Genomic DNA, 27,310 nt, shown 5'->3' with positions numbered 1-27,310 from the left:
GTGCTGAACTGTCAGATCCCGCTCTCGACTCGCTTCTTTGCCTTCCCCCGTGGGCGAGCTGCTGTCCCCTCAGAATTTGGCTCTCCCACCTCACCCGCTGGCCGGCCGTGACAGCCGAGAGCCGGCGCCTGCTGCCGGCACTCTTTCCCCAAGCCGGAGCCCGTCGTGGCTGAGCTTCCCGGGCTGGTTTCACGCGGAACCTCCCGCTTGCTGCGCCCACGCCGGGAAACCTCGGGAAGTGCTGCCGGGGCTGGCGGCCCTAGGTCCGGGTGGCCGGGGGGCTCCGCTCTTCCCTTCTGTGGAGATGTCCCTGCGGCTCGGCCCCTGCGAACAGGAGCTGGCTGCTGTTCACCGCCCGCCTCAAAATACTGCTCTGCGGGAACCTGAAAGGCGGCATTGCGGCCCTCGGGCTCCTCCTCCGAGAGTGCCACACGCCGCTCCTTGACCCGGGGTGACTCCGTGTCCGCTGCGACAGGGACCGAGCACAGGGCAGGGAGTGAGGCCTTGCGGCGGGGAAAGCACCGCACACGCTGCCGGGCTCGCTGCTGCGTGGTCGTGTCTGCCCAGGGGCTGGAGAGAGAAGATAATTTCACTTGTATGAATCACGATAGAACGTGACCCTGATAGGAATGCAGCCGGCACCGAGGCGGGAGCGGGGGGGGATATCTCTAGGCTTCTGCGGCTTTGCGGGGAATTAGCGGGTTGGGCTGTGGGGAGCGGAGAAAGCTGCGCTGAGGGAGGATAAAGGTTCAGCTGTATCAGGGGGTGTCCCACGGCGTAATCACTCGTCGCCCTCCGTTCGATTCCCAGGTTCCTATCTTCCAGGCAGGAGAAATCGCTGCGAGGCGTGCAGGTCACACAAAAAAAAAAAAAAAAAAAAAATGGACCACAGATGCCAGGAGAAATTCCTCCTGCCGGCCCAAAATTTCGTCCTGAGGAAGCCCAGTCCCCGGCAGCTTTCTGGTTACTAGAAACTAATAAAAACAGTATTAGAAGCTAATAAAAGCTTGCTTAATAATAAATATGGGTGAATTCCGGGCATGGAGCAAGAGAGGGTGAGGTTTTGAGATGCCGAAAGAGAGCCTGGGTCGGGGTCCGGTGGGTCCCGACCATTTTCGAGGGGCTTGGAGCCTCGTGTCTGCCGTGCCTGCCTTACACACCAGTCGTGTTTCACGTGCGTCAAAATAAGCCGTGTTTGAAGTCCCCGGGTTGTTCCTCGAACAAATCTTGTGTGGAGGCCGGGGATCGCTCTCCTGCTACTGTAGTGGTGCCTTAGCGTTGATAGCACGGGGGGATAAACTTCTGTTTTCCAGTGGGAGGATTGCATCCGGCGGCCACAGATCTTTTGAATAGTCCCATTAAGGTCTGCTTCGTTTTAGGTTCGGCCCTGAACGAGATTTGTTTACAGTATAACACATCATGTATGAGGTAGGGGAACGCAGAGACGTCTTTTGGTTCAAAGAGCCGTGCCCTGAAGAGAGAAAAAAAAAATATATTTCCCTTCTATTTTTTTTTTTTTGACCGAGCACACATTGAAATGCTGCGCGCATTCCTGCTTTCCTCTCTGGAAGAGCGGGCTTTGGATCCCATCTCGGTAACAAGGGGCCAGTTGCCCGCCTGCAGCGCTCCGTATGAGAACTATTGTGCGCAGGACCCACAGCGTTTTCTGGGGAACGCCATTTTTCGGCATGTATAAGGCTTGGGGACAAGAGCGGGACAAGAGGCAAACGTGGCTGCTGGGTGGGTCCTGCCCGGACCCGGGGAGGATAAAGCATGCTTGGCTTTGCCCTCTCCTTCTCCCCGGCGGCAGCTCAGGCTGAGACTGCTACAAGGTACCATAGGCTCTGTACCTCCAGATTCCTCCACTTACCGCACTCAGTCCTCTTGGGTGTGAGAGCCGAGAGTTGCATTTGGGCTGGAAAAAAAATCCAACCAAAAGGAAACAAATCCCCAAACTTCAAACTATCCCAAGTTGTAACAGCAGCAATTATCTGCAAAGAAGCAGCTCTTCAACGCGCCGCTATCAAAATGTTTGCTACCAGCTTTAAACTGATTTCTTTTACTTTCCCGATGGAAAAGTAGTCAGTCTCCCTACAGAGAACAGTCACCTTTCAGACTAAAATCTCCCTGCCGGGACTCGTGCGTGGGCTGCCCCAGGTCTGATCCTGGCCCGGCTTTTCCCGTGCTCCTCATGGAGTGTTAAGGGGCACATACACATCCCGATCTTGGGTCGGAACCGTAGCAGTGTTGAGCCACGGCAGATGGAGATGTTTGGCTGGTGACCTTCTCGGGACCAGCTCCTGTGCCCTGACTCTGACAGTGGATTTGGTTAAAGTTCTTATCCTGGACTTTGTCTAGATACAGCCTCGCTGCCGGCTTTTCCCCGCTCCTCCAGAGGTCTCCTAACCCTTTAGAACTCCGAAATTCCTTAAGAGTGGTTTATGTATTGGGGAAAAAACCCCAAACCCAGCCAACAAGCAAACAAAAATCCCAACCCAGACCTATGAACCTCTTTGAAATCTCTCTCGGTCCGTCTCGTCGGCTAACACCACTCCAGAGTCCACCTGCAAACAGGGGCAGGGGAAGAAAGAAGGAGGCCCCGAGGAAACCTCAGTGCGACTGAGGCCAGGGGAGCAGTGCAGGGGGGCAGCGGAGCCCAGGAGCCCAGCTGCACCTCGGCACCACCACCCTGTGCGAGCGACTTCGGCTGGCTTTGCCACCTCTTCTCTGGGGTGTGAGTGTGTGTGTGCAAATAAGGTTGTCGGGAAGGTAACGTGGCGGGTGTCATGACTGATCGGACACCTCTGTCTCTCGCTCTCGGAGCCCAGAAGTGCAGAGGGTTTTGTTTTGTTTTTTTTGTTTTGTTGGGTGGTGTTGTGGTTTTTTTGGGGTGGGGGGGTCAGCCCTGCTTTCTGGTCATCTTGCCAGCCTCTGCCCTCCTTGGAGCTGCCTCCTGCCTCTCGCCATCCGAGAGCTGCAGCCACGAGGATTCACCTGTCAGCAGAGACCTCAGCACAAGGCAGGGTAAAAAAAAAATCTGCAGAAGAGGGAGGAAAAGTAAATATCTTACAAAAAAGCAGACGGCAGGAGCAGCCGGGATTGGGTCCGGGGCACCCGTGGGTGTGAAGCCGAGCGTCCCGGGCGGGCGCGCCCCCAGGCTGTGCCCAGGGGCTGCAGCGCAAAGGGAGCGCGGAGCAGAGCAGCCCGCCCGTGTGTGTCTGCGGGCTTCACGCAAGCAGCGAGAGCTGAAAGCTGCAGAAACTCCGCGAGCCTGCTGGCAAGCAGGCAAAGCGGGTCTGTAGTCTGCAAATGAAGAGAGAGATCATCTAGTCCCCCGATTACCGTTCCGCGTTGTTCTGAAGTTTGACGTGGTAAATACAAAATGCATGGCTTTTAATCCTGCCTGTGTTGTTCCAAGTCAGTAGCTGAGAAAGCAGAAGGGTCTCTAGCCGGGACTTTGGTCTTTGTTGCGAGGGGAACCTGTTTTGTGTGAATTATTCATCATAATTGCCTATTTCCAAACAGCTCCGCGGGGAGGCTCCGAAATGCAGTCAGGTCTGACTGGTGCCTGGAGAAAAGTGACGCCCGGAGTTGGTTCAGGGGCAATTTTAAGTTCCCGATTCTTCTCCCCACTGGGAACACTGGGGCCGGGATGGGGCTGAAGGAGGGGAGAGGCCCGGGGGACAAGGGGCATGTTGTTTCCTGAAGCCCAGGAAAAGTGCCGATGCGTTTCTGCTCTGCCTGATCTCCTTCTACCGCCCCGAAAAGAGGAGAGACAAAAATTATATACGTGCCGCAACAAACAGGAGAGAAGTCCTGGTAAAATGGAGGGAAAATAGTGGCTGTTTTTTATAGTCCAAGTGTATAATCGGATTTTTTTTTTGTCCTGATAGAAAGCAGATAAATTTAGGAAGGGAGAGCTAAGAGAATAATTACAGGGTGAAGGTAGTTAAATTTTATTTCGAGTCCCAAAGGCAAAACCTGACATTTTATTGCAAACATCTGGAAGGCTTAAGAGACTGGCATGGTGTTTGTTTAAACACTAATAGAGATTTTTATTCTGTAAAACACAAACAAAGCCCATTTAAAAACACTTGAGACTGTAAATATTTTGCGGTGGTTCAATTCTCGAAGCCTGAGAAAACCGGGGAAAGAGGAGGGGGAACGAATCGACAGCATAATAGGGGTATAATTATGAATTAGTTAATATACGCAACAATACCGTTTGTGCAGACCATAAAAATAAATTGCAGGCGTATTTTTTTCCCCTAGCCATAATAACTGACCGCGCGCAGCACGGGAACATCACCTCGCTCGTGTTTCCAAGCGGCGACTTGTGCTTGCTTTAAACTCGCCTCTTACTAAATAGCCAGCCTCGAAATCCTCCGATCCGTTAGAAGATAATCGGCACTGTATTAAAGCCCTGTTATCAGACAGTCTTCAGCCCGCACCCACTGGCTCGTTTTAACGTTGTTTTCGATTACTAACTTTTTAAAAAAGAGAAATAATAATAAATCCATGGGCTAGATCTGAATGTAGTACCTTCGAAAGGGTTTTTCTTGCTGTGGAGCAGGGTTTGAAACTGGCCCTGCCCCTGCAAACAGCACATCTGGAAAGCACTCCCGCCCAGCAGCCGGCTCCCCTTATTTCTTTTTTCCCCCCAAATATTTCCATATATAAACAAATATTTTTCAGGCTCTCTCCCCGACAACTGGAAAGCAGAAGTGAATGATTTCTTTATAAACCCCGAGGCCTGGCCCTGCGACCCTTGCTCCTGCCACTTTATTCCAGGGAGCAGTTTCCTGGATTTAATGGGAACTACCCCTGCGAGTAAGAGTCTGGAATAAAGACCAGGCAGAGGGACGCATTAATCTCTGGCGGCCGGAGGTTGGAGTCGGATCTGAATCCAGATTAAGGCCAGGCCTCTGTAGACTCGGGGTTTACACCGCTCACCGCGGTGAGAGGGGACCTTGGCCTCGGAGCCGATGCGACTGAGAGGAACCCCGGCGTCCGGGAGCCGGCGGTGCAGCGCGGATGCGTTTTGCTCGGTCACATTTTGGTGCAGAGCCTCAACCGAAATCCCATTCCCCGGGTCCGGATGAGCTCTCTCAGGGCAGGGGGCAGCGAACCCTGCGAGGGGGCACCTTTGGCTCTCTGTCCCCCCCGCCCCCCTCATCCCTCCCCTTTCCCTCCGCACATCCAGCGGGGCCTCAGGGTCGCTGCAGGATCTGCCCTCTCCCTCCTCTCGCACGGCGGAGCAGCAATGCCTTTGTGTTTACCGCTTCTGCCCCGCCCGAGCTGTCCTAAACCTCCCGGGCACCAGGATAGGGCAAAGGAGGAGGGAGAGGAGCAGTCGTCGGGACCGTGAATCCTCTCGGTCCCGGGAGCGGCGTCCGGGTCCGTGGGGAGCTGCCCTGGCAAAAGGGTCTGCTCCCTGGGGTTTGACAATTAGAGGCCGTATTGGCTTGGAGACTGCGCTGTGTTTCTTGTCGTTGCTGCAGAGGCTGTGCTCGGCTGCCAGAGCCGGGCGCGGAGTGCTCGGGCACAGCTCGCAGACCTCGGGTTGCACAGCAGAGAGCCCCAAGGTAAGAGACCCAAAAGAGGTCGGGGCTGCTTTAAACTGTCCGCCAGTAAAACCACACTTAACGCTCTGGAAAACGTATTTCTGAGTTCTTACATCAGTTCCCAAAATTAGCTTAAATCTCCCTGCCTTTCCAGCACCATCTCTTTTCACTAAAACGCTATAAATAATCGACTGTTTTCTTGGGCTCTTTTGCTAAAATCTCCCTCCAGCTTCTTTAAAAGCCTTCCTCAGTGCCTGCCTCCCAGATAAGTGTTTCAGAGGTTTTCGGAAAGAGGGAAAATAATTATTTTGGGGTTTTTTTGGGGGGGGGAGGAGTTTTTTTTTGCTTGTTTGTTTGTTTGGTTGGTTGGTTTTAATTTTTGTTTGTTTTTTTTTTTTCTGGGGGGGGGGAGGATTTTTTTGGGGTTTTGTTTTGTTTTGTTTTTTGAGACATTCCTTCACCCCGGGGAAAGACACACAGCTGGGAGACCCGCTGGAAACACATGTGCCCTCCTCCGAGTCCCCGCTCCCTCTGTCGGCTTCCTCCAAGCCCCTGCCTCGGTCGCCCCCTTCTTGTTGCTCCCCGGCACAGCTCCCCGTGGAAGTAGGAGCGGGCAGTGCCAGCGTGGGGAATAGGCGACATCCATCCCGCGTGGCAGCGCCGCTGTGCCCGTCGCTGAGCCCGCGGAGAGCGACCTGTCAAGGAGGTGTACTAGAGGGGAGGGGAAAGGAGCGGCGGGGAGGGGGATGAGGGGTGTAGGGCGGGTGATGGAGGCGTACAAAACCTGCTTCTCGGCCTAGGTAACAAGGTTTAGCATTTCCGGGATTTGTCGAAGAAATTGCTTCTTTCCCTCTTTTCACGTGAAATCCATTTCCGCGCGTGGGAACCCCGGTGGGCTGTTGTCAGCCGGCGCTTTAAGCCCGGGAGAGAGGGCTGAAGGGCTCCGCCGTACCACGCTGACGTGGGGCACCATGGATTCACTCTGGGAGCAAAAGGAAGTGTCTTTTCCCTCTACGCTCCCACACGTGCCCCTTTCACTTGTTTCCAGCCGCACAGAAAAAAAAAAAAAAAAAAGGCTATGAAAAGCCTTCGCTAAGCAGCTCTGCACCTTCGGGGAGCAGCTGAGAAACAACGGACTAATATAATCCCTTCCTGAAAATTTGTGTGTCTCCTTGCCCGCTTTTCTACCGCGGCTCGGTCCAGGCTAATCCCCTCTCGTACTTTTGAATTATTTATATTTTATTTTGATCTTGTATCGAATTAAACCCCCGCGGCTTTCCCCGATGTATTTTCTGTGTACAGTTTCGCTTGACTTCACCTATTTTTCCAGGGTCCCACCAGCTAATGAAAACACACGCTTCTGTCACCTTCTCAAAAGCAGCCCTTGCTGCTTTTCACTGCGAGCCCCCCCCGCGCCACGCGTGACCGAGGGGCGTGGGAGCAGCTGCGGACCCGCCTCAGCCGGGAAGATGTCAGGGCAGAGTGAACAAGAGAGCAGAAATAAAATGCTGAATATTATCCAGGCAACCAGCCGGGATATGTACCTAGCGGCTTTGTTTTCGCCCTAGCTAGAGTGACCAAAAGAAGTGGGAAAGGAGAAAAAAAGTGTTTTTTATTTAGAGAGAAAACCCTTCCCAAAGAGACGGCGATCCCCATGCCCGGGTATGTCTGGGTCTCCCAGCCAGCCCACGCGGCCCGCTCAGCCCTGCCGCTCCACGGAAACGCATCGTTTTGAAATGAAATTTCAACCCTCTCGGGACGTTGCTTCTGCCAAACACCGATTCCTCTGGCAAGGGCAAGTAATACATGGCATAAATGAAGTTTTGAAAACACCCCGTTTTCCGGCACCCCTGGGTGGTAAAGCACCTCTCGGGTACTTTGCGTAGGGATTAGCCAGCAGCAGCGTTTGGGAAACCTGGGTGAGGCGGAGAGAAGTGCGGGAGTTGTTACCTTTCGGTGTTTAGAGCTATGGGTTTCCTACTGGCTCCCCGTTCTTCAAACAGTTAATTCTCCCAGCCGGTGTTCCAGGACTCAGATGGCCAAAATTCCTCTCCCTCAAGCCCGAGTCCCCCTCCCCTCCCTATTGGGTCGCAGCTTTTGGGTCTCTCCCTAGCTCTCCCTCCTATTGGCCGGGGACTTTTTTTCCCTTTTTTTTTTTTTTTTTTTTTTCCTTGACAGGCGCACGCAGCCTGCCTAACTCTTGGAGAGGAAAAAAAAAAAAAATCCCAGAAGTTTGGATCAATCAGAGAGAGACAGAAGGAAAGGGTAGAAGGAAAAAAAAAAAATCCAGCCTGCAGCCCCTCTGAGCAAGAAGTGCTGGGACCTGGGCTGAGCACACCCTCCTGGCTCTGCCTGCGGAGTATCTGCAGCCTCATGTAGTGCCTTCAGGAGACTGAAGGCTGGTTCTTCTGGGGGTGCAGCTGGGGAGGGGTGGGGGGGGAGAAAGAGGCAAGAGGCTCTGCCTCTGGTTCCCGAGCTGTGTGCTCCCAGCCACTGGTCGCTCCTCTGCCCAAGGGTCTGGGCTGGGGGATAAGATGAGTGAGAGGCGAAGATCGGCGGTGGCCCTCAGCTCCCGAGCGCACGCTTTCTCGGTAGAAGCCTTGATCGGGACAAATAAAAAGAGGAAACTGCGAGACTGGGAGGACAAGGGGCTGGATTTGTCCATGGAAAGCCTCAGCCCTAATGGCCAGCTGGGGGACAATGAAGACCCGACTCAGTGCCTGGACCTCAACCCCGGTTAGTGCGACTCCTTTCTCTTCGGGACCTCCCCTCCCTCCTGCCCCATTCCCTTCCAGCTTCTTGCCCTGAGTCCTGCCGGGAGCAGCCAGCCGGGCAGACCGTCCCGGAAAACATCCGAGACTGGGAGTACAGAAAAACAGAAGCGGAAATTTTGCGGAGATTTATTTTGTTGTTGCCGTTGTTTTTGTGGGTTCTTTTTCCCCCTCTTTTTTCCCTTTTTTTTCCCCTTTTTTTTTTCTTTCAGTTTACGGGGGCTTTCTCTTACTCGCTGCGTCTCTTTCCACCCCCCCCCCCCCCCCCCCCAATATAGCTCCATGATCTCCCGCTAGGGACCGCGTGCCCCCTGTGCTTCCTTTTTATCCCTCTCTCCTTCCACTCCCTCCGTGCCTGTCGATCGTGATAGTCCTTCCCGGGTGTCTCGGGACACTCGTTTTGTTTTGCCCCAGAGTTTGCCGAACCCCGATCGTGGAGCTGCCGGGTGGGTCGGGGGCAAAGGAATGGGGTGCGAGATGCACCCCCCTCGTCTTTTCCGCGTCACCCCTCGTGTCCTCCCGGCGGAGACAGTGCCGCCCTAAGCGGAGGTGTCGGTGTAGGAGGGGGATGTGGGCATCCGGGATCAGCGCTGCTCTGGGGCGAGGGTCGCCGGCTCCTCGGAGCCGTGGGGATACGCTGTATACTCCCGCAGCTCGGGATCCTTCTCCCGGGATCGGACCCGCTGGGTTCCTACCCTTTCCGGAAGGAAAAGGCTCCCGGCAGGGAAAAAGACCTCAGCGGGTAAGGGGCACGGCCGGGAGTCCAGTCCCGCTCCCGAGCCTGGCTCCTCCCGGGAGCCGCGGCGTATGGAGCAGCGCCGGGCCCGCGGCCCCAAGGCCGGCGGGACAGGACGAGGGGAGAGGGAGCGCGACACTTCCCTCCTGGTGTCTGCGCTTCAAATTTTAAACTCGCGTTTGTTTATTTTTATTTAAAAGGGACCCAGTAGCTCGCAACTATAATTTGGCACGAGCCAAACCCTCATCTTGTCTCCCCGGCCGCTTTTCTCCGGCCTAAAACTACGGTTCCGCAAACGCAGCCGCGGATCCCAGAGGATCCCGAGGGTGAAAAGGCGCTGCACCTCGTTCCCTTCGCCGTGCCCACGCCCCGTTCCCCAGGGCCTTAAGAAGGGACGGAGGGAGCGGCCCCGCTCTCAAAGTTACAGTGTGGGGAGAAAGTAAATTTTAGGTGATTTCCCTTTGCTTTTAATGTTCGGATGGGGCAAAAAGGTCAAAATATTTCTTAGCGAAGCCCCTAAGAAATAGACAGAAATATCCTCCACTCCTGCCAAGTCCATTACGCTGCACTTGGAACAGCAAACACCTTTTAAATTTTGTTTTTATTTATCTTGCATGATGTTCCTTAAGCTATCAATCAGCATAAGCTGCCCAAAACTCAGAGTAAAAAAAACCCAAGCCAACAAAACAAAAACAAATGGAGGGGAAAATAAGAGAAAGAATTTTAGATCCAGGTATCAAAAATATTTGCTGTAAAAAAAATATTTAAAGTGTTTTTCAAGGGAACTAAAGACCATGAAGACCTTGTCTCCACGCCGTCAAGGAAGTGCATTTAAATTTGGTTTTAACAGCAACAGCCTTTCCTGGTGCGGATCCTAAGGAGAAGTAGGTAAAATCTGCTGCCAGGGTCGTCTCTCTCAGCGGAGGGACGGGCACAAAGGAGAGCAGACAGCAGCGATCAACCAGTCAAAAAGTAGCCTACTTTTTCAGAGGCTTCCCCTCTAAAAGAGTAAATACGCGACCATAGACAAAAAATCCGCTTTCTAATAACAGCATATCTGTGCACCAGTCTTCTTAATTTTTTTTAACTTTTTAACCGTTTCTCATAAATTTTTAGCCGCAATAGGATATATTTTTATTCTGTCTAAAAGTTTAATACGCCTATTTCTCAGTGAGTTCGAATTGGAAAATTGGAATGCGCCAGGTTGGAGAGTGGGAGAGAAAGGCTGCTGATGCCCGAAACCTCAGAAAGTAAACGTGATGTTTTTCATAAAGCAAAGGAAATCAAGAACAGTTTGAGAAATCATTTTTAGGAGGTTGATAGACTTTAAATAAAGTCCGCGACTGTAATTTGCACAGTCACTTCATTAAACCTAATTCCTCCGCGGTGTACTTTTGCTGCTGGGTGAAAATTGATTAGCGGCTTTATAATGACCACCAAATTCCATCTTTACAAGACCTAATTAAGAACAAACTTTACACCTAACGTATTCTAAACTCGCCAAATCTCCAGCGATATAGAAAAAAAAAATTAGAAAAGGAAATTTTTATAGCGTCCCAAAGGTTCAACGCTCGAAGCCGCTGCCCGCGAGTAGAGCGGGCTGTTCCTTCTGCTGGTGCCGGGGTGCTTGCGGAGAGGCCGCAAGTCGCACGGTACGCGCTGGGAAATGATGTCTTGATTTTCGTGGGATAACCTAAACCGGTCTAGCCCCATTTATCGATATTTTCACCTAAATTGCCTAAATTTCAGCGCGGGAGGGCCTGAAAACCATTCAGTGCGGGTAGAGCCAAACGCGACCGCGAGCAGAACAAGGCTTCGCTCTCCTTCTCCCGGATCTTTTGAGTGCGGGCGGGTGTGAGGATTTCCCTCTCAAGCTCGGGACGCGTCCTCCGGCAGGGCTGAGAGGAGGAGGCGGCGGGGCGGCCCCGCTTCACTCACTCCCCGGGTCGGGGCGGGTCTGGGCTGGACGTGTGCGAACTGCAGCCTGGCAGGCAGCGCTACTTGTTTTCCCCGTTTTGGCGGAATCCCTGACCCCTTACGTGCCATTTTACAGCCGTGCCCAAACTCTTCGGTGACGATATTGGCGAGACCGAGTCTCCCCGAGAGAGCTCCCCGCCCTCCGGGGCCGCATCTTCCTGGGAGAAGCGAGGTGGCAGGCTGGGAGGTGCCGGGTCGGGCTGTGGCGTGGGCAAAGGTGAGAAAAGTAAGCGGATAAATTCCCCAGGTTTGTAAAAAACATCTCCCGAGCATCCGAGTTACTTATGTCTCAGCCATGAATTTTGTCGCCAGAGTTAATGTGCTTTTTTTACGAGACTCATTTAAAAGGGGGATAAATCTGGATTTTAATCATGTGCTGGTTCAACCACGAAGCTATGAAAAGGAATTCGGTATTACAGCGGCTCTCAACTTCTCTCCCCCACCCCGCGCACTCGGGGGGCCGCGGCCGGGCCGGGGCAGGCAGAGCTCGCCCGGGGGCTCCGGGAATCCTCCCCTGCTGCTCGGCGCTCCCGGAATCCTCCCCCGACACTCCGTTCTGGCCGCCGACAGGCCAAAGGAGGAGGAGGAGGAGGAGGAGAAGGGTGGCGGGACGCCACTCCGTCCCCTTGGCAGGTTCGGTTTCAGAGGGCAGGAAAACAATGGGCTCGGATGTCTTCTGGGTATTTATAGATTTAACCTGAGCAGCGGAAAGGTCACGGGGGCCCCAGGCGTTGCCTCCTTGATGTATATATTTTTTACCGTCGTTTACGGCGGTGGCACTCGTGGGCCCGTCCCTTTGCCTCTCCAAGGGCGCAGGGACAGAGCAAGGCAGAGCCGAGCGCGCTCGAAAGTTTAAGATTTTTTGATTTTTTTGGAGAGGGTGGATGGGAACGAGGAAGCGTTTTCCTCCACAAAAATACGCCTGCTCCTTCGGGCGGTCAGCATCTCTTAATGGCGAGACGAGCGCAGGTTCTTCAGAGGCAGAACAAAAACGTGCGGCGGCTAAATAGACTTCTTCGGCTTTGGGACCGTCCTTTTCCTCAAGGAGAAACACACAAGCGATTTTGTAAACGAATTTTACTGCCAGTGCAGTCTCTGTATCACACGTCCATCCCATCGGTATTTTTGGTTGCATATATCAAAAGTGCACCTAACAGTTTAAAAAACCCCCAAACCACACGAAAACAAACAAACAACCTCCAAACAACAAATTAAACAGAAGAAAACAGGGCATTTTTGAGAGTTTAATTATTCGTTCCTTATTTTTATCTGAATCTACACTGGTGAACTACTGCGAGCCTCGGCAAAGGTGGAAAAAACACGGCACACATTTTGAGACCCACAATGTGTTTATTACACATGCTTATGTTCAATATTAATATCCGGGAGCTTAACAAAGCCTTCAGTGACTGACAAGAGTAAAATCTTCAGCTCTTTTAGGGCGGCGTGTCGTTCTTCTGTGTCTCCCGGGAGTTAGCGTCAATGTCCATCCCAAACCCGCTCCACCGCCGCGGGATTCCTGCTCCTCCTTGCCCACGGGCAATCCCCGTACGCCGGCGGGGGTGCGGGAGCCACGCAGCCCGCCCACCCTCCGGAGAGGTAAAGAGATTTCAAGAGCAGGAGAAAAAGAGATTGACCCCTTCTACTTTTTTTTTTTTTTTAATACCCTTGCTTCTGAATGCTTATATTGATAACTCCGTTCTTTAAGCAGCGGCTGTTAAACCCGTGAAGTGGGAGTGACTTAATTCGGTTTCTCACTTCAGCTTTTGTTTGAGTGCTCGGTGGATGTGGTTAGGATTTCAAGAGCTGGCAGAGCAATTTTTCTCGTCTCTTTCCCGAGGTAGAGCACCCTGGTGTACACAGTCCTTCGCATTTTCCTTGAGGCTCGTAGATGAGCAGCGCTCTGAGACAACGAGATGTAAGACAGAGAGTGTCAGCTTTGCCTTTGCCTTGGGACTGGGCATTATTGATTCGTCTTTCTAACGAATTTGTGTATGACTGGGATTGTACGAATTCATTCCACCTCTTGTATCAGCACTTTGCCTCTTTAAGATGGGATACGGAGCTCAGATCCTTTGCTCCTTTGTGTACGCGATGGAAGGAAACACGAAAACCTGCCTATCCCAATACTTCTGCTCCCCCCATACCCCAGCAGCAGAGCTAATGCTCTCGTCTTTTCCAGGGGAGACAATTGCAGGAGGCAGATGGAGTTGTCCAGATGAGAGCCAGGAGAGCCGGCCCTGTTGGGGGCTCGGGAAAGGGTTGTCTCAGTTAAGTTCATACACCTCTGACCTTGGAGCCCGAGGAGACAGGGAGAGAGAAGGATTTGTTCCTGTGGTAATATGCATCTTACTGAATTGGGGAACTCCTGCTGCTGTGTTTGTGAAATTCCTTCTGCAGGGAGGTGAATTACACTGTATTAAGAGGGCAGGTAATAGAACAATAGAGGTAAACCTTAAAGAAAGCAAAAACCTTAAAACAGAGCATTAGAAAAAAATGCAGTGCGTCAAACAATTTCTTCCTTTCCTTTATATGTATTTTAAATCTGCAGCATTTTTACACAGGTTTATTCCATCTGCTGGTAAGGGGAAAGTTGCTGTTTCAAAAGATGTTACTTGTCTTCAACAAGAACTTTGGGAGAATCCAAAAAGCTTCTGTTACAAGCAAAGTCAAGTAATTCCTTACGAACCATCAATCACTTCTCCCTCCTCCCATTTGGGACTGAGCGCTTATATCAAATAACAGCCCAGCTAGCCTCTCCTCAGGCAGAAGTGTCCTGCTTTATCCGTATCTTTCTTTTAGGAAAACTGATGCTTTTTTCAGATGGAAAAGTTGAAAGATGCCTTCCAAGAGAGCTGCATTTAGGAAAGAGAATTTACATTGTTTTACAATGCAGTTGGTGCCATTTAAGTCAGTTCTGTTCACACAGAACACTACTCTAATCTGTTGGATTCCTGAATGAATCTTTGCTTTCAGTCTTAGCTTTTCAAAGATCAAAGTTCCTTTTTTTTTAATGTTTCTTTTTCCTGCCTTCTGATTTAGATTAATAAGATTTCAATAGTTTAAATAATGCACTAAAACCAATCTGAGAGTATTGGAAAAATTTCTGAGTATATTGAGACAGGATCAGATGTCATTGTCCTTTTTGTAAAATTAGTAAAATCCATTCAGGTGTGATTTAAATCACCTCAAGTGTCCATATTGAGATCTGTAGTTTACACTGGTGATGTTAAGTCAAATTCAGTGAAATAAACTTAATTTTTCTAAACCTGACAATGTTTCAGAGATCAACAGAGTTTCCCAGAGAGGTTGAACGTGTTAGTGCCTGTTGATGGAGTTACAGGAATTTGTGCTAACTCTTAGTTCTCTGACATCCACTTAAATAGCACAATTACTTGGCAGTAATGGGATGGGACCTTCTGTGTAAATCCTGACAGAAATGGCATTGTGGGTATACACACATAGGGGCAGCGTCTGTCAGCCTGGGAGCTGTGTGGCTCCTTTGGGAAGAGCAGCAGTGGGCACCTGGGTGTAGGGAAAATGCAGGCAAGTGGGATCTTCCCAGTTATCCAGTTTCTAATCCTGTCCGGAGCAGTGCTGTATACCAGGACATCGACAGATTTTGCTTCTATAGCTTTTTATTCAAACTACAGTTTTCTCAGAGAGTTCCATGCAGCAATGCTGAGACTTTTTTTTTTTTTCCCAAAGAGGGGGAAAAAACCCCAGAGGTGTAGCTTTCTGATGCTTATTTCAAATATAATTGAAAATAGGTTACAGTTGCACCCTTTACACCTGCGAAACATCTGCTGTCTCAGAATACAACCCCACTGCATTTCCTATGTTAAAAGCTGTAGTGTGATCTGAGTGAGAAGTGCTGGGGAGAGATAACATAATGGTATGGTAAAATTAAATTAAAATATATTTGAAAGCAGATTGAGAATTTTTTAAACTAAGAAGAAATGGGTGCCAATTGAAATTCTAGTAGCAATTTGTGTCCTAGGGGCATCTTTTAATTACATATTCTTCAAGGTCAGAAAACAATGAATCAGTAAATCAACCCCAGAAGTGATAAAAGCACTTGTTACAATAATATTTACAATAATATTTTCATATAGCCTTTGCTTAATTGAGCTATTGATCTGAGAGTATTGTGAAGATGGTGAAAGGATGGTCTGAGTCAGAACCCTGTGACAGTGGGCTGTCCACTGCTGTGTACTTGCAAATGCAGCCTTGCAGCTGTTAGAGGGAAGGATTCACCTAGCTGGTGAGTGGCTTAGGCCAGCACATACTGATTCACAGCAATGGAAGAAGTCCAAGGAGGATTTTCATTTTGGGACTCAGCAGAAAACAAAGTGAAGACCGTGAGGATTCACTTAGATTTACCTTATTATAAGCTTTTTTTTTTGTTTGTTTTTAAATTACTTTATGGAGAATCAGGAAAACTTAGGGTTTGGCCAGTCTTTGAGTATTTATTTCTGTATCATCAAACTACCTAAGGTTTCGAAGTTGTGTAATCATTTTAGAAATAGATCCCAAGCCTCCTTGTTTCAATTAATTAAAAAGGAGTTTTAAAATAGATCACAGAATGAATTAGCAAATAAAGAATAAGGCTTTTTTAAAAATATTACACTCAAATCAAGCATTTGGATGCTCCAAACTGCTTCCCATTTTTTCTCTTCCGAAAAGTCAAAGCTCTTTGGCAAATTCTGCAGCATTTAATGTAGGTTTAATTTCTTCTAAGCTGGATTTTACTAGTTAATTTTATACATCATATACACATACATATACATATACATATACATATACATATACATATACATATACATATACATATACATATGAAGTTCAGATAAACTCTTGCATGATAGAATTCAGTCCCTGTCATAGCAGAAGTCTTTACTTCACTGCCACTGCACCTGTTCATTCTTCTCAAGGTTTTTGCTTTTTGGGAAAGAAATCTTTCAGTATTGTTAAATGGACATTTCCAACTATGTCCACATGTGTAGTTCTTGGAAATGAGCTTGGGAAGAAATTATTGCAAACCACCTTTGAAAGAACCAATTTAAAGTTTGTAAAGAGTACTTAACCAACTGGTTAAAAGCTGACACAAATCATATTCATAATCAGCACATTTATATGGATGCAGCCACAGCAAAAATTGTTTTAAAATCAGTGGGCCAGAGCACACAGAATAGTTATGAATGACTTACAGTTCTTTGACTTCACTCAGGGACTCGATGCACTCTTGGCTAACACTGACATTTTTCCATGACCAATGAATTAACAAACGTGAGCTTCAGCTTTTAGGAGCTTCAGGAAAAAGAGAACTCCCTGATCAGAAATCTCCCCCAAGTCCAAGGAGAAAATGGAAGACATTGAAGCATCTTTGCTTTTAATAAGAGTGAAGAACTGTGCACCACAGACTTCTTAAGAAGCTGCACTAGTAATAGCAATATCCCTAAATAAGATATCAGAAGTGCTCCTTTCTTGTGATACCAGCGTCTGTGTGAATGCCTATGCAGAGAAAACAATTCCAATGAGAACATACATTTAGAAATGCATGCTGCATATGATGTGTAGGTTAGAGAGGCGTTAAAAATATGTTCTTCTTGGTTCACCCCTGAAATTACTGCAGGTGAGTTCTGTAAGTCTGAGTTTAGTGGGGAAGAAGGAAGCTTGGGAATAAATGGAGATTCACAGATAGATTTTTTTTTATTTTTCACCTAATCACCACACTGGATTTTCTTCAATCCTGCTCTGAGGATCCTGTTGGAAGGTCAATAATTAAATGTTCATAGGTGTTATTGTAAACATATTTAATGAATTTTACAAGAATCACTTTATTTGATGAAGAAATGGTCCTGGTTCTGCCCTGTCAGCACCCTCTTTCAGCTTTACACTTTACACAGAAAAAACACAAATGAATTTTTATTGCGTTTTAAGCAGCCTTTCTCACCAGGGTGAAAAGATAGTGGAAGAATACTATTGAGTATTCCCTTATGCCCTCTCAGACTTAAAGGAAATACTCCCACTGGCTTTTTAAAAGGCAAACTTCAGCCTTCAGGTTGTGCTGGAGTCTGCTGCTGCCTTAACTTGTAATTAGATACCATGCAAGGATTGGGACAAGCAATACTCAATTTTCAGTTGCTGTATCCTAGTGTGAGGGCTGTGTGGAAGCACTGCTTAAGGAGGGCCTGATTCTTTGACATGCCAAATATCTGCACTTCAGAGGACTTTATGGTGCTCATTTTCAAGGGTGCAACTTCTGTGACCTTATTTCCAGTGGTATTAAGAATGTGTAATCGCCGTGGAGATCTTAACCTCTCCCTTGTTTTCTGCTCTGAAATGCTCTAAACAGGCTGCCATAGCCAGAAAGTAGGGTCCTCCTCAGCACAACAGTAGGGATTGGAATAATTTTCGGGGGATTCCTTTTTCTTCTGCTTCAATACAGTCAATTCAGTCTGTAGGAGTTGAGTAATCATGTCAGTGAGGTTAATACCTGGGTGATCATTTTATCCTACAGCTGGATCATGTTTGCTCTTCAGACAAATACCTGATAGTGTGAAAACAGTCAGGTTGGATCAGATGCAGGTTTCTGGATTGCTCCTGTCTTTGAAACTTCTAAGTGCTCCTTCCATTTAATTGTGTAATACAATAATACAGTGCTCCATACAAGGCAATGAGGCTGTTATTTTTACACTGAGAAGTTATTTTCTTGCTTCATAAAGTTTAATCTTTTTATGCCAGAAGATTGTAGCAAGCTATGAAAATACAGAATTCAGCCCATGACTGTGGGTGCTTAATGGTTTTTATTTTGCTCTGGAATTTAAAAGATAAACAGAAGATTTGTTATCATAGGATTTGGGGGTTTCCTGTGCCAAGCACTTTGGAGCAAATAAAAAAAAAAAAGTCTTCATTTACCTTCAAACAAGCCTAGCAAAGTCTCCATGTGCCTAGTGGCAAGGCAGTCACATTATTCACTTCAATGCTGGGGAGTGTTAGCCACATAAACTGTAACATCACAAAGCTGTTATGCAGGTCCCTGCAACGCTGACGGAGCAGCAGAAATCCCACACTGCCCCATTAGAGACTCCTTGGATTATTCTGTACAGTGAAATTCTGTTTACTCCATAACTCAGGAAATTGTGCCTGGGCAGGGCAGCTCTGGAAATGCCTAGCAGTGTGCTGTTGCAGAAATGGACAATAATTAATAGCTTTTGTGAAAATATAGCCGTATAATGCAGCTTCAGGGAAAAAAAAAAAAAAACAAAAAAACAAAAAAAATCCCACCTCAGTCTGCTTCTCAGAATGAAAGGTTCGATTGTGAATTGGCTGGTTACTAAGAACATTTCAAGACTGTTTGCTCAAGTTACGTTAAGGTGCTGAGCATCATTTTTCCAGGGTAATGCTGGAATAATTAATTTAGAAAAAAATGAAAAGAGATTGGATTGAGTACATACAGCACACATAAGAAAGCAATCCAGTATGGTTAGAGCCTTCCACAAAAAAAGCAGTTCAGCCCCAAAGGGGAAGGGAAAATAGGGCATTTTTTGCCTCTGCTCTGTTGCAGTGTCAGATGCCCTGCTCCTGGTTGTGCTCTCAGACGTCTGCAGCACTGGAATGGTTGTAGGCTTCTATAGGTGCTGGCTTGTCCTTGGGCTGAGAAATGGTAGAAAAACAGCAAATCAAGAATGACATTGCTGTAGCCTAGCTGGATGAGGTCTGGGTGTCCTGAAGCCTTCTGAGGGGCTCACTTGGCCGGGACAAGGGGTGCAATGCACCAGGGAATGAACCAAGTCACCGTTGTGTTCATGTTGAGTCACAGGTAGACATTTTCCTCCTGGGAATGAAATGATGGTGAAATCAGGAAGATAGGAATTAATAGTGGCAAAGGAGTAGAAAGCCAAAAAATTGATAGAAAACCAGAGAGAGGGATCACTGTTGGGAAGGAAGAGGAGAATGAGGTGGGAAAGGGAGCAGTTCAGGGCTTCATTTCCTACTCACCAGCTGCTCTCAGCATGAGAAGAAATTAGAAACTATTTTCAGATTTTCTCCCTGCATCTGGGCACCTTCCTGTGTTGTTTCTGTTTTTTTTTTTTTTTTCTGGAATAATGAATAACATGGTTCCTATACTTGAAATGTACTGTTCAAAATGGTTTCTGAAAACAACTTAGGACATTATATGAGTAAGTGTAATAATTTGATGTAGTTTAAATATGTAAGAGAGAGGAAAGAGAAGACCTCTCAATTATGTAGAACTTTCATGAAAAAGAGCAGGTTTCTTCTCCATGGTTTAATGCAAAAAAGCTAGGAGTTTCAGAAAAAGTTAAAAAGACTCTTCTAGAGGAAGTATTTTCTCTTATAGTCAGCTCCACAGGATTTTTTAGAATAATATTTAAAATCCTCTTTGCAACTTTTGCTACTTTATTAGGGTCTTTGACCTTTCTATAATCAACAGATGTTACACATGGAGTTCAGTCTATTTTATTGTGCAGTTGAATTGGCTGAACATTTTGGATTTTCATTGAATATAAACATCATATATTTCAGGGGTTTATAGTATTAATATTTAAATAATTATTATACAGAAAATTTTCGTGTGCCAGAGAGACCATGTTATACATTATTGCAGTGAGTGTAGTTATTTATTCTATAGGTATTCCTAGAGGCAATTTCCAATTGCTAATTAAATTATGCATAACACAATACAGATTGATAAGGTCATAATTAAACTCAATTTATAATAATCAGGTACTTCAGATAACTTAGTCATCCCCTTCGACTCAAAAATTGTACTTGTTATACTGTTTATTTGTGTGTTTTTCCTGGGGGCATGGCTGGGAAGAAGAGGTACCAGCTTTTCTGCACCGCAACAGAAGTTTTTTGAAATGCCATTCTGACTAGGACCCCCAAACTTAAATGAAGAATTGTGAATAGTAGCAATGGTTTCTTCCTGCAATTATTTGCAGCTGGATGAGAATACATGTTTGTGAATGGACCCTCAATCATTTTATTTGTGACTATTCAAAGAATAACTGAGTATTCATGACGATGCTTGACAGTCATGAATTCAAGTATAAATAATTAGGGCTCAGATAGTTGCTGTCTGCTCTACCATTTATAATGGTGTTTGCTGTGCAGACAATTGGGAAGAAAAAGTTTATTATTATGGTCATCTAATGAAGTGTGTAATATTTATTTTGCATTTTTTTCCTGAAAATTAAACATTTCTTTTTTAGTCTTCTCCCTCTCCCCTGTCCCATTTCTGCTACCTTTCTTTCTTTACTCCACGTTCACAGTTGCGTTACTTTTGACGTGTCGGAGTCGTGACTTTTCTCCCGTAGGTCAGGGTGTTTGTCCAGCTCTGTTTCTAAAGCAGGAGGTGATTCATGGTTAGCACTTGGCTCTTTGCACATACTTTGACTGGTGACTCCTGGTGACAACTCAGTGCTGTCCTTTGCTCACGTTTAACAGCACAGCAGAGCATCAATTCACATCCAGGGCCTCAGGACATTGCAGCTGCACAATGAGTAATATTTTGAAGGTGTTGCTGGTCAGACACCCTCCTTTAATATGACAACATTCACACCAACTCTTTACACTGTGGTTGGCTAATTTTTTTCCCCGGGTACATACTAAGATGTGATCTTCATTGCATGTGCCAGAATTGCCTCTTTGAGCAGAGCAGGTCAAATGCTCCTAACTCTTCCCTGATATCTCCTTCATGAGGGGACTTCAACCAGGATTTATCATTATTTTATTTGTGGTCTGAGTTTGATAAAATTTAATACTAAATTCGAAAGAATGGCTGACGATATTTGAGTAGGAAATCAAACCTCAGTACAGGGAAAACCCTAAATACAATGAAGAAATCATAAAAGTAGAGTTTTGTGAAATAGAACAGAGGTCTTGAGGGTTTTGGTTTGTTGTTTGGTTGGTTGGTTGTTTTTTTTTTTCTTTTTATTGCACAGTGAATTACAGGCGAGATATCCATTCATAAAGAGATATTTTATGGGAAAAAAAACCCCTAGAAATTCTTGAACTATGCTTCCTCTTTTCCTAAGACATTGTGAAAATCCCCGTTTACTCTTGTATATCTAAACAATAAACAAAGGAATAGAAAACAGTAATTTTTTCATTTGTGAGGGCAGAGGAATCTGAAGCTAGAGGCCTAGTTTGCAGAGTTTGTAAAGCAATTAAACATATCAGGATTTCCAGTTCAAATTGTTGGCTCAAAATGCATCCTGATTTAATAAGGAAAGAAGAGGAATGATCAGTGATTGAATTCCTTGCACAAGGGATTTGCCAAACTGGAGATCTAACATTTTCATTTTCTTCAATTACATTTTGACTACCCTGAGACAGATAAAAAAGGTTATTTTTTTTTAATGAGGACAGGACTTTTTACAGCTATTATAAAATATTTGTTTGTTTGTTTTTCTTCAGAAGAGTCTTTAGATACTTATTTGGGGCCAAATTCAGCAAGCAACTGGGAACTCTAGCCCATCCATTTCCTGCATTTAAACAAAAGCATAACAGCAATGATGACTTGTACTTTAATATTCCCCATTTTTAGTGAATGTAGTTCTCCCTCTCTTTTTTTGCTTTTGTTCTAGTTTTTTTTTAAGGACCGAGGAAATTTTTTTCAGTGAAGACATTCTAGCTGCTCTTACTGACTCAGAAAAAGTGACTGTTTAATATTGGACAGAGTTTGAATCTCATTTTACTTGTTATGTATGCTATCCACATCATGTGCATGTATGAGTCTCTCCCTTTCTAGATAGATCTAAAATATATACACAAATATATTATATATAATTTAAATTATTGTTTTATGCCTGTATTATATATATTCAATATAATGCTAGTAATTTTGATATGGTTTTTGGATAGGAATGTAGTGTAATCTTTTACTAGGGAAACTAAAACTCTGTATTTAAACATTTAACATATCTTAGATATTTTAGAAGTACCATTCTTCTCCATTCCCATTTTGCACTTAATTTTTTTTATGGCAGCAAGTGTTAGATACTAGTGTTGCATTTCATGGCCAGAAGTAAGAGAATTGTGCTTTGCAAGAGAGGTTTCATGCATTTGGTAGTGAAAGCTACTTTCATTTTGCCATGGAATTTTCACACATGTTTTTGTATACAACAGCAAAAAAAAAAAAAGGCCTTGCTTTTAATGAGAGAAGCATTGTTTTATGTATATATTTGTCCCATTAGCTTTGTAGCAAGTAGGTAATATTTGGGACTTGAAGGTAGAACTGCCTTCGGATTTTGGTGAGAATCACTCAACAAGAGCATTTCCCTTTTTCCAGCCGATGTATTTGTGGCAGCACAGGTTTCCCTCCAGGCAAAAGTGGATGTGAAATCTTCTTTTAAAAGGCAATTCAAAAAATTTGCTGTGTTAAACAGAAGTGCAAAAAATTCCTAATGGAAGACAGATTGAAAGTGTTTGCCTAAGATTATCATTCTGGTAAACTGAAGCAGAGGAGCTGAAATTCCTGAATCTTTTATATCCCGTGAGCAAGGCAAGGGCAAAAGCTGGAGGGAAAATATTTGATAATATGCGAGCAAACAGCTGTGAGGAAGAAAAAGCTGCACATTCAGTCACTGAATCTCTTGGCAAAAGAAAACATTAGTTTAGTCAATGCCAAATGAAGCAAGCCCTGGGCTGTGCCATGCCATAAATCCTTAAAGGGACACACTCTACTTGGATTAAAAAAAAAAAAAAAAAAAATCAGTTCTGATGTTTTTCAGCTCCTTCTCCTTTTATAATACTCTGTCTGGCACTTAAAAGTGTATAAAACTTTAATTTGTGTTCATGGGATCTTTCCCTTTTTTATGTTTGCAAAGGTGGTTTCTGTTAGCCCGTTTCCTCCTTGCTATCTGAGGCTCTTATCCTGCCAAGATGTGTTCATGTCCTTTATTGCAGTGGGTCTCCCATCCAAATCCCTCCCAGCAGGAAAGGTGAGCTCTCATTTATGTGTTTGTAGGAGCCACCCCTAATTGTAGGGGAAATAGAAACTACAGAGTTTTGTCTGTGGCACAGACTAAACAATGGAGACTATGGGGTAAAGTGCATTTTTTTAATACTTCAGTTATAGATGAGCTAGATGTGATGTGTAACTTCAGTAAGGGACAGTCCCTTTTGAGAGGATTGTAATATTTCAAATTCTAAGTACATAGTTGTAAGCAGAAATATATCTTAAAATAGTATATATTGAAATTATTTCAGCTGTGAGGTGAGGAATCAAGTTCTTTACTTTCATCCTATATTTTCATTTCAATGTAAAACTGTTTTGTTGCTTGCCATGGAACTCCTGCGGGACTTTAATTTTATTTCCCTCATGCATGGTCTTGTTTTGCACATTTAGCAATTCTGATGTTTTTAGGTAAGTCCATTCAGAAATTGCAATATTTATTAAACCACCCTGTACAGTGTCAATAGAGGATAGAATGCTGAACAAAATTAATTGTGACCCTTTATATGGCCTTATTTAGGAAAATAGTCTCACTGAAGTCACTAGGAGCTGCAAAATACATCAGATGCAATTTAGGCATTCACTTGAACCTAAGAGCCTAAAATGCACTTGAAAATATGTGGGGGAGAAAAAGTGTGCTTGAATTATTTACATGCCTTCTAAGGTACATCAAGTTTTAAAGTATGGCATTGAAAAATCCAGCCTAGCCATAAGAGGCTACCTTTACCTTGTGTTAGAGGTGGCTGAGATAGACTGCAAACCTGCTGTCATCCTACAGAGCTTGGTAAAGTCACTGCACAAACAGTTGTTAGACCCAACATGAAGAACGGGAATTGATAGAGCACTGAGCTATTAGATGAGAAATAAATTTTCTTTCTTTCTTTCTTTCTTTCTTTCTTTCTTTCTTTCTTTCTTTCTTTCTTTCTTTCTTTCTTTCTTTCTTTCTTTCTTTCTTTCTTTCTTTCTTTCTTTCTTTCTTTCTTTCTTTCTTTCTTTCTTTCTTTCTTTCTTTCTTTCCTTTCTTTCTTTCTTTCTTTCTTTCCTTTCTTTCTTTCTTTCTTCCTTTCTTTCTTCCTTTCTTTCTTCCTTTCTTTCTTCCTTCCTTTCTTCCTTTCCTTCTTTCTTTCTTTCTTTCCTTCTTTTTTTCCTTCTCTCTTTCTCTCTTTCTCTCTAAAAGTTGGGCAAAGGTGTTTTGCTATTACTCAGTTTTTGGACTTGGTTTGCAGGAAAGTTATGCAGAAGAGAGGTGATCTTTATTCCTCATTCTGTTTTCTTGCACACTGGTGCAGCTATTTTACTGAAAGTTGTTTGCAGAGCACAGGCAGGATGGCATTATTTAGATCTTGCAAAATAAAGTATGAACAAGCACATACCAGCACTTCAGGAAGATTTTATAAGCATTTTCTGCCCCAAAAGCCCCTTTTTGCTCTTCCTCTGGACCCTGAACTCTTGAAGACTTTTAAAGGGTATTTCTGTGAAAGAAACATGCCTCTTGCAAGCAGCTGGACAAATGATTTTCATCATGTTCTGATGTCACCTGAAATGTTAGTTCTTCTTGCCCTTTTCCCAGTGACTGTATCCTGTTTTTTACCAACATTTTCATCTCTCCATACATTTCCCTGAACATATCATGGCATTCCAGGTGCAGGTGAAGGTTTTCTCCATCTAGCTCCTGTCTGAGGATGTTCTCCTGGGCTCAGCACGTAGAACAAGTAGTCAAGAGAGCTTCTTCAGTGCAGGTGCTAATTTGTTTTTGATTTTCACAAAATGTGTAGAATTGCAATTGATTTGACACTGCTATCCTTCTGTCAAAGTTGTTAGAAGCTAACCAGTGAGTCAGTTTGGATCAGTGGGTGAGAATATTATGGGGAAAAGGAAGATTTACCAGCTGTAAACACAACTGTTTCTGTGAGCCTAAATTCCTAAGAAATACAGCTAAAATGTTTGATATGTAGACAAGCAATCTGTCTGCTTATTTTACAACACAATGTTCAAAAGAGATGCTTTAGGCTAGAGTTATTTTATGTGCTTATGAAAAGATGATGAAAAAATAATGTTCCACACTTTCACACATTTTTTGTCATTTGTATAGCTTAATTCTTCAACTTTCAGATCTGAGTGCCACTTCAGGAAAAAAACCCAACTGCAAAAAAGCTTATGTACATGCTGTTAAGAGGTGCTGATGCTCTGTGCCCCTTTGTTCCTTTTATAAGTCTTTTAAGCAACATTTCCTCTTCTTTCCCGAAATACATATGAGGAGGTAGCTAACAAAAATCAGAATATCACCATTAGCAAACAAATTATAACCTGGAGGTATAAACAGGATGTCGAACCTCAAAACTGCTGGTTTAGAGACTGTAGATTCACACAGACATCCATAGGGTGGTTTGTAGTGTTTGGCACCTTGGTTTAAAGGATGTTGCACTTTGTTTTTCGGAAAGATTTGAGTTGCTGCAGGTTCAACTCATGTACTGTAACATTTCTTTAATTCTGACTATGTCAAAATATCCAGGAGTATTTAATTGCTGTACCTTGCCCCTTTTCTTGGGCTGTTTTTGAAGCCCTTACAACTCATAATGAAATGTTACCCCTAATTTAGTAAATGGTAGCATTTTAATAATAATTATAATAATGAATATAATGAATTAATAATTAATACCTAATTAACCATTCATAATTTTTTTCAGTGGCTTGACATTAATAGTTACATCCTCTGAGTAAAGATTTGCCTGTTAGGGAACTCAGACTAAGAATACATTTACCACATAAGACTAATTAAAACCCCATATTAAGAGTTCAGTGTAGTAGGTTGGCTCTTGTGTGGAACTCTGGATATGAATTTCACCAGAATATTTATAGATACAACATTCCTCCTTTGTATCACCATCTGCTCACCACCTCTTATTCTCTAGCTGAGCTTCAGGGTCTGTACCAATGTCAGCGGAAGCTTTAAAATCTGCCATTAAAATAGAAACAACAGCAGAGATCTGCTGTTAAAATAATAGCAACAACATCCCTCTGTGGGATGCTGGGGAACACACAACTATGGACAGGCCTGATCCAGCATTCCTTTCCTGCCCTGGGAGCTCTTTTTTGGGGAGGGGTTGGGGGGGGAAAAATAAGAAAAGAAAGAATGCACAGGCGGAGCCTGTTTGTGTACAGAGAGATGGAAATGTGGAACTACTTTCTCCCATTGTCCTTCTAGCTGAACACTGGGGAGAGATTGGAACAAAGCATGGAAAAGCCATGGAGGGAATGTAAAGAGATGCTCAGCAGATGGATTCAATATAAACAGCTGAAACCACTGATAAAGTTAATTTATACATTTTCCAAATTACTCTCCATGTAATTGTGACTAGGCCAGCTTCTATGCCTCTTACAGTCAATGGCAGCAGGATTACAATTAATAGGAGCAATGCTTATGCGGGATTGTAGTGGGACTGAATTTATGGGTCATGTATGAAACACTCTGAAAACAGACACAAGTAGAGCTGTGAGCAAGAAAACAATGTGTGAAAATGAAAGCAGTGAATAAACTTTAGCTTTGCTGTCTGGCAGATTTTTAGTTGATTGTAAGGGAAAACCACTGAACAGCGTCATCTGGTGTGGTCCATTAGCTGGTTTTTTTTTTCAAAGAGTCTAAGTGGACATGGTATGGTTGAGACATATTCCTGGAGAGCATCTCAGAAGACACACATGTCTAATGAATTCACATAGTGCTCATCAGCACAACTTCTCAGCACATCTTCATCTGTTATACTAGCAAAACTTCAGACACAATGTAGTTCCTGACAAGAAAATAACATTGTGGTAGCTAGTTTGAAAGAAAAGGATGATCACACTGATCAGTAATGTGTCTTAAGAGGCTTTACTTTTCATATTTTGATGTTGCTTTGATAAAAAAGTAGTCTGAAATGTAACATAATGGTTTTTTTCTAACAGAAAGTAAGGGCTTTAAAAATTTTCTATTTCAACAGAAGAATAATTTAGGACAAACAAATGAAGCTAACCCTAACAAAAGGATAAAAAAGGACAAATCCTCAACATAGAAAGTGCCTTTGGATGATTTCTTATCCAGAAAAATGTATGTGAGTACCATTTGCAATGGATGTTAACAGTGTAAAATCAGTTTTAGGTACTTGGAGTGGGATAGGACAAAGCACACCTCTAGTGCAACAAAACCTGTGAATTCTCATCCTTCACTAAACAAAATTACTATAGATAATTTGCATACAGAAGCAGGTTTGCTGATTTTGATGCAATTACCTGCTGAAAA

General features: G+C 44.8%; 1 protein-coding gene across 2 annotated transcripts in view; it reads left to right on the top strand.

The window, feature by feature from the left end:
* Positions 1-8,098: 8,098 nt before the first annotated feature.
* Positions 8,099-27,310, top strand: part of TBX15 (T-box transcription factor 15) — an 88,701-nt gene continuing 69,489 nt past the window's right edge. Inside the window, exon 1 of one of the 2 annotated variants that reach the window (XM_062515526.1) lies at positions 8,099-8,280. In XM_062515526.1, the coding sequence (XP_062371510.1) occupies positions 8,099-8,280 (182 nt within the window). Of the gene's footprint in view, positions 8,301-27,310 lie in introns of both variants that reach the window. The other variant, XM_062515527.1, reaches the window with a different exon arrangement.

The sequence above is a fragment of the Cinclus cinclus genome, chromosome 2 (genome assembly GCF_963662255.1).
Source record: "Cinclus cinclus chromosome 2, bCinCin1.1, whole genome shotgun sequence".
NCBI lineage: Eukaryota > Metazoa > Chordata > Aves > Passeriformes > Cinclidae > Cinclus > Cinclus cinclus.
This window is presented reverse-complemented; position numbering and strand designations above follow the sequence as displayed.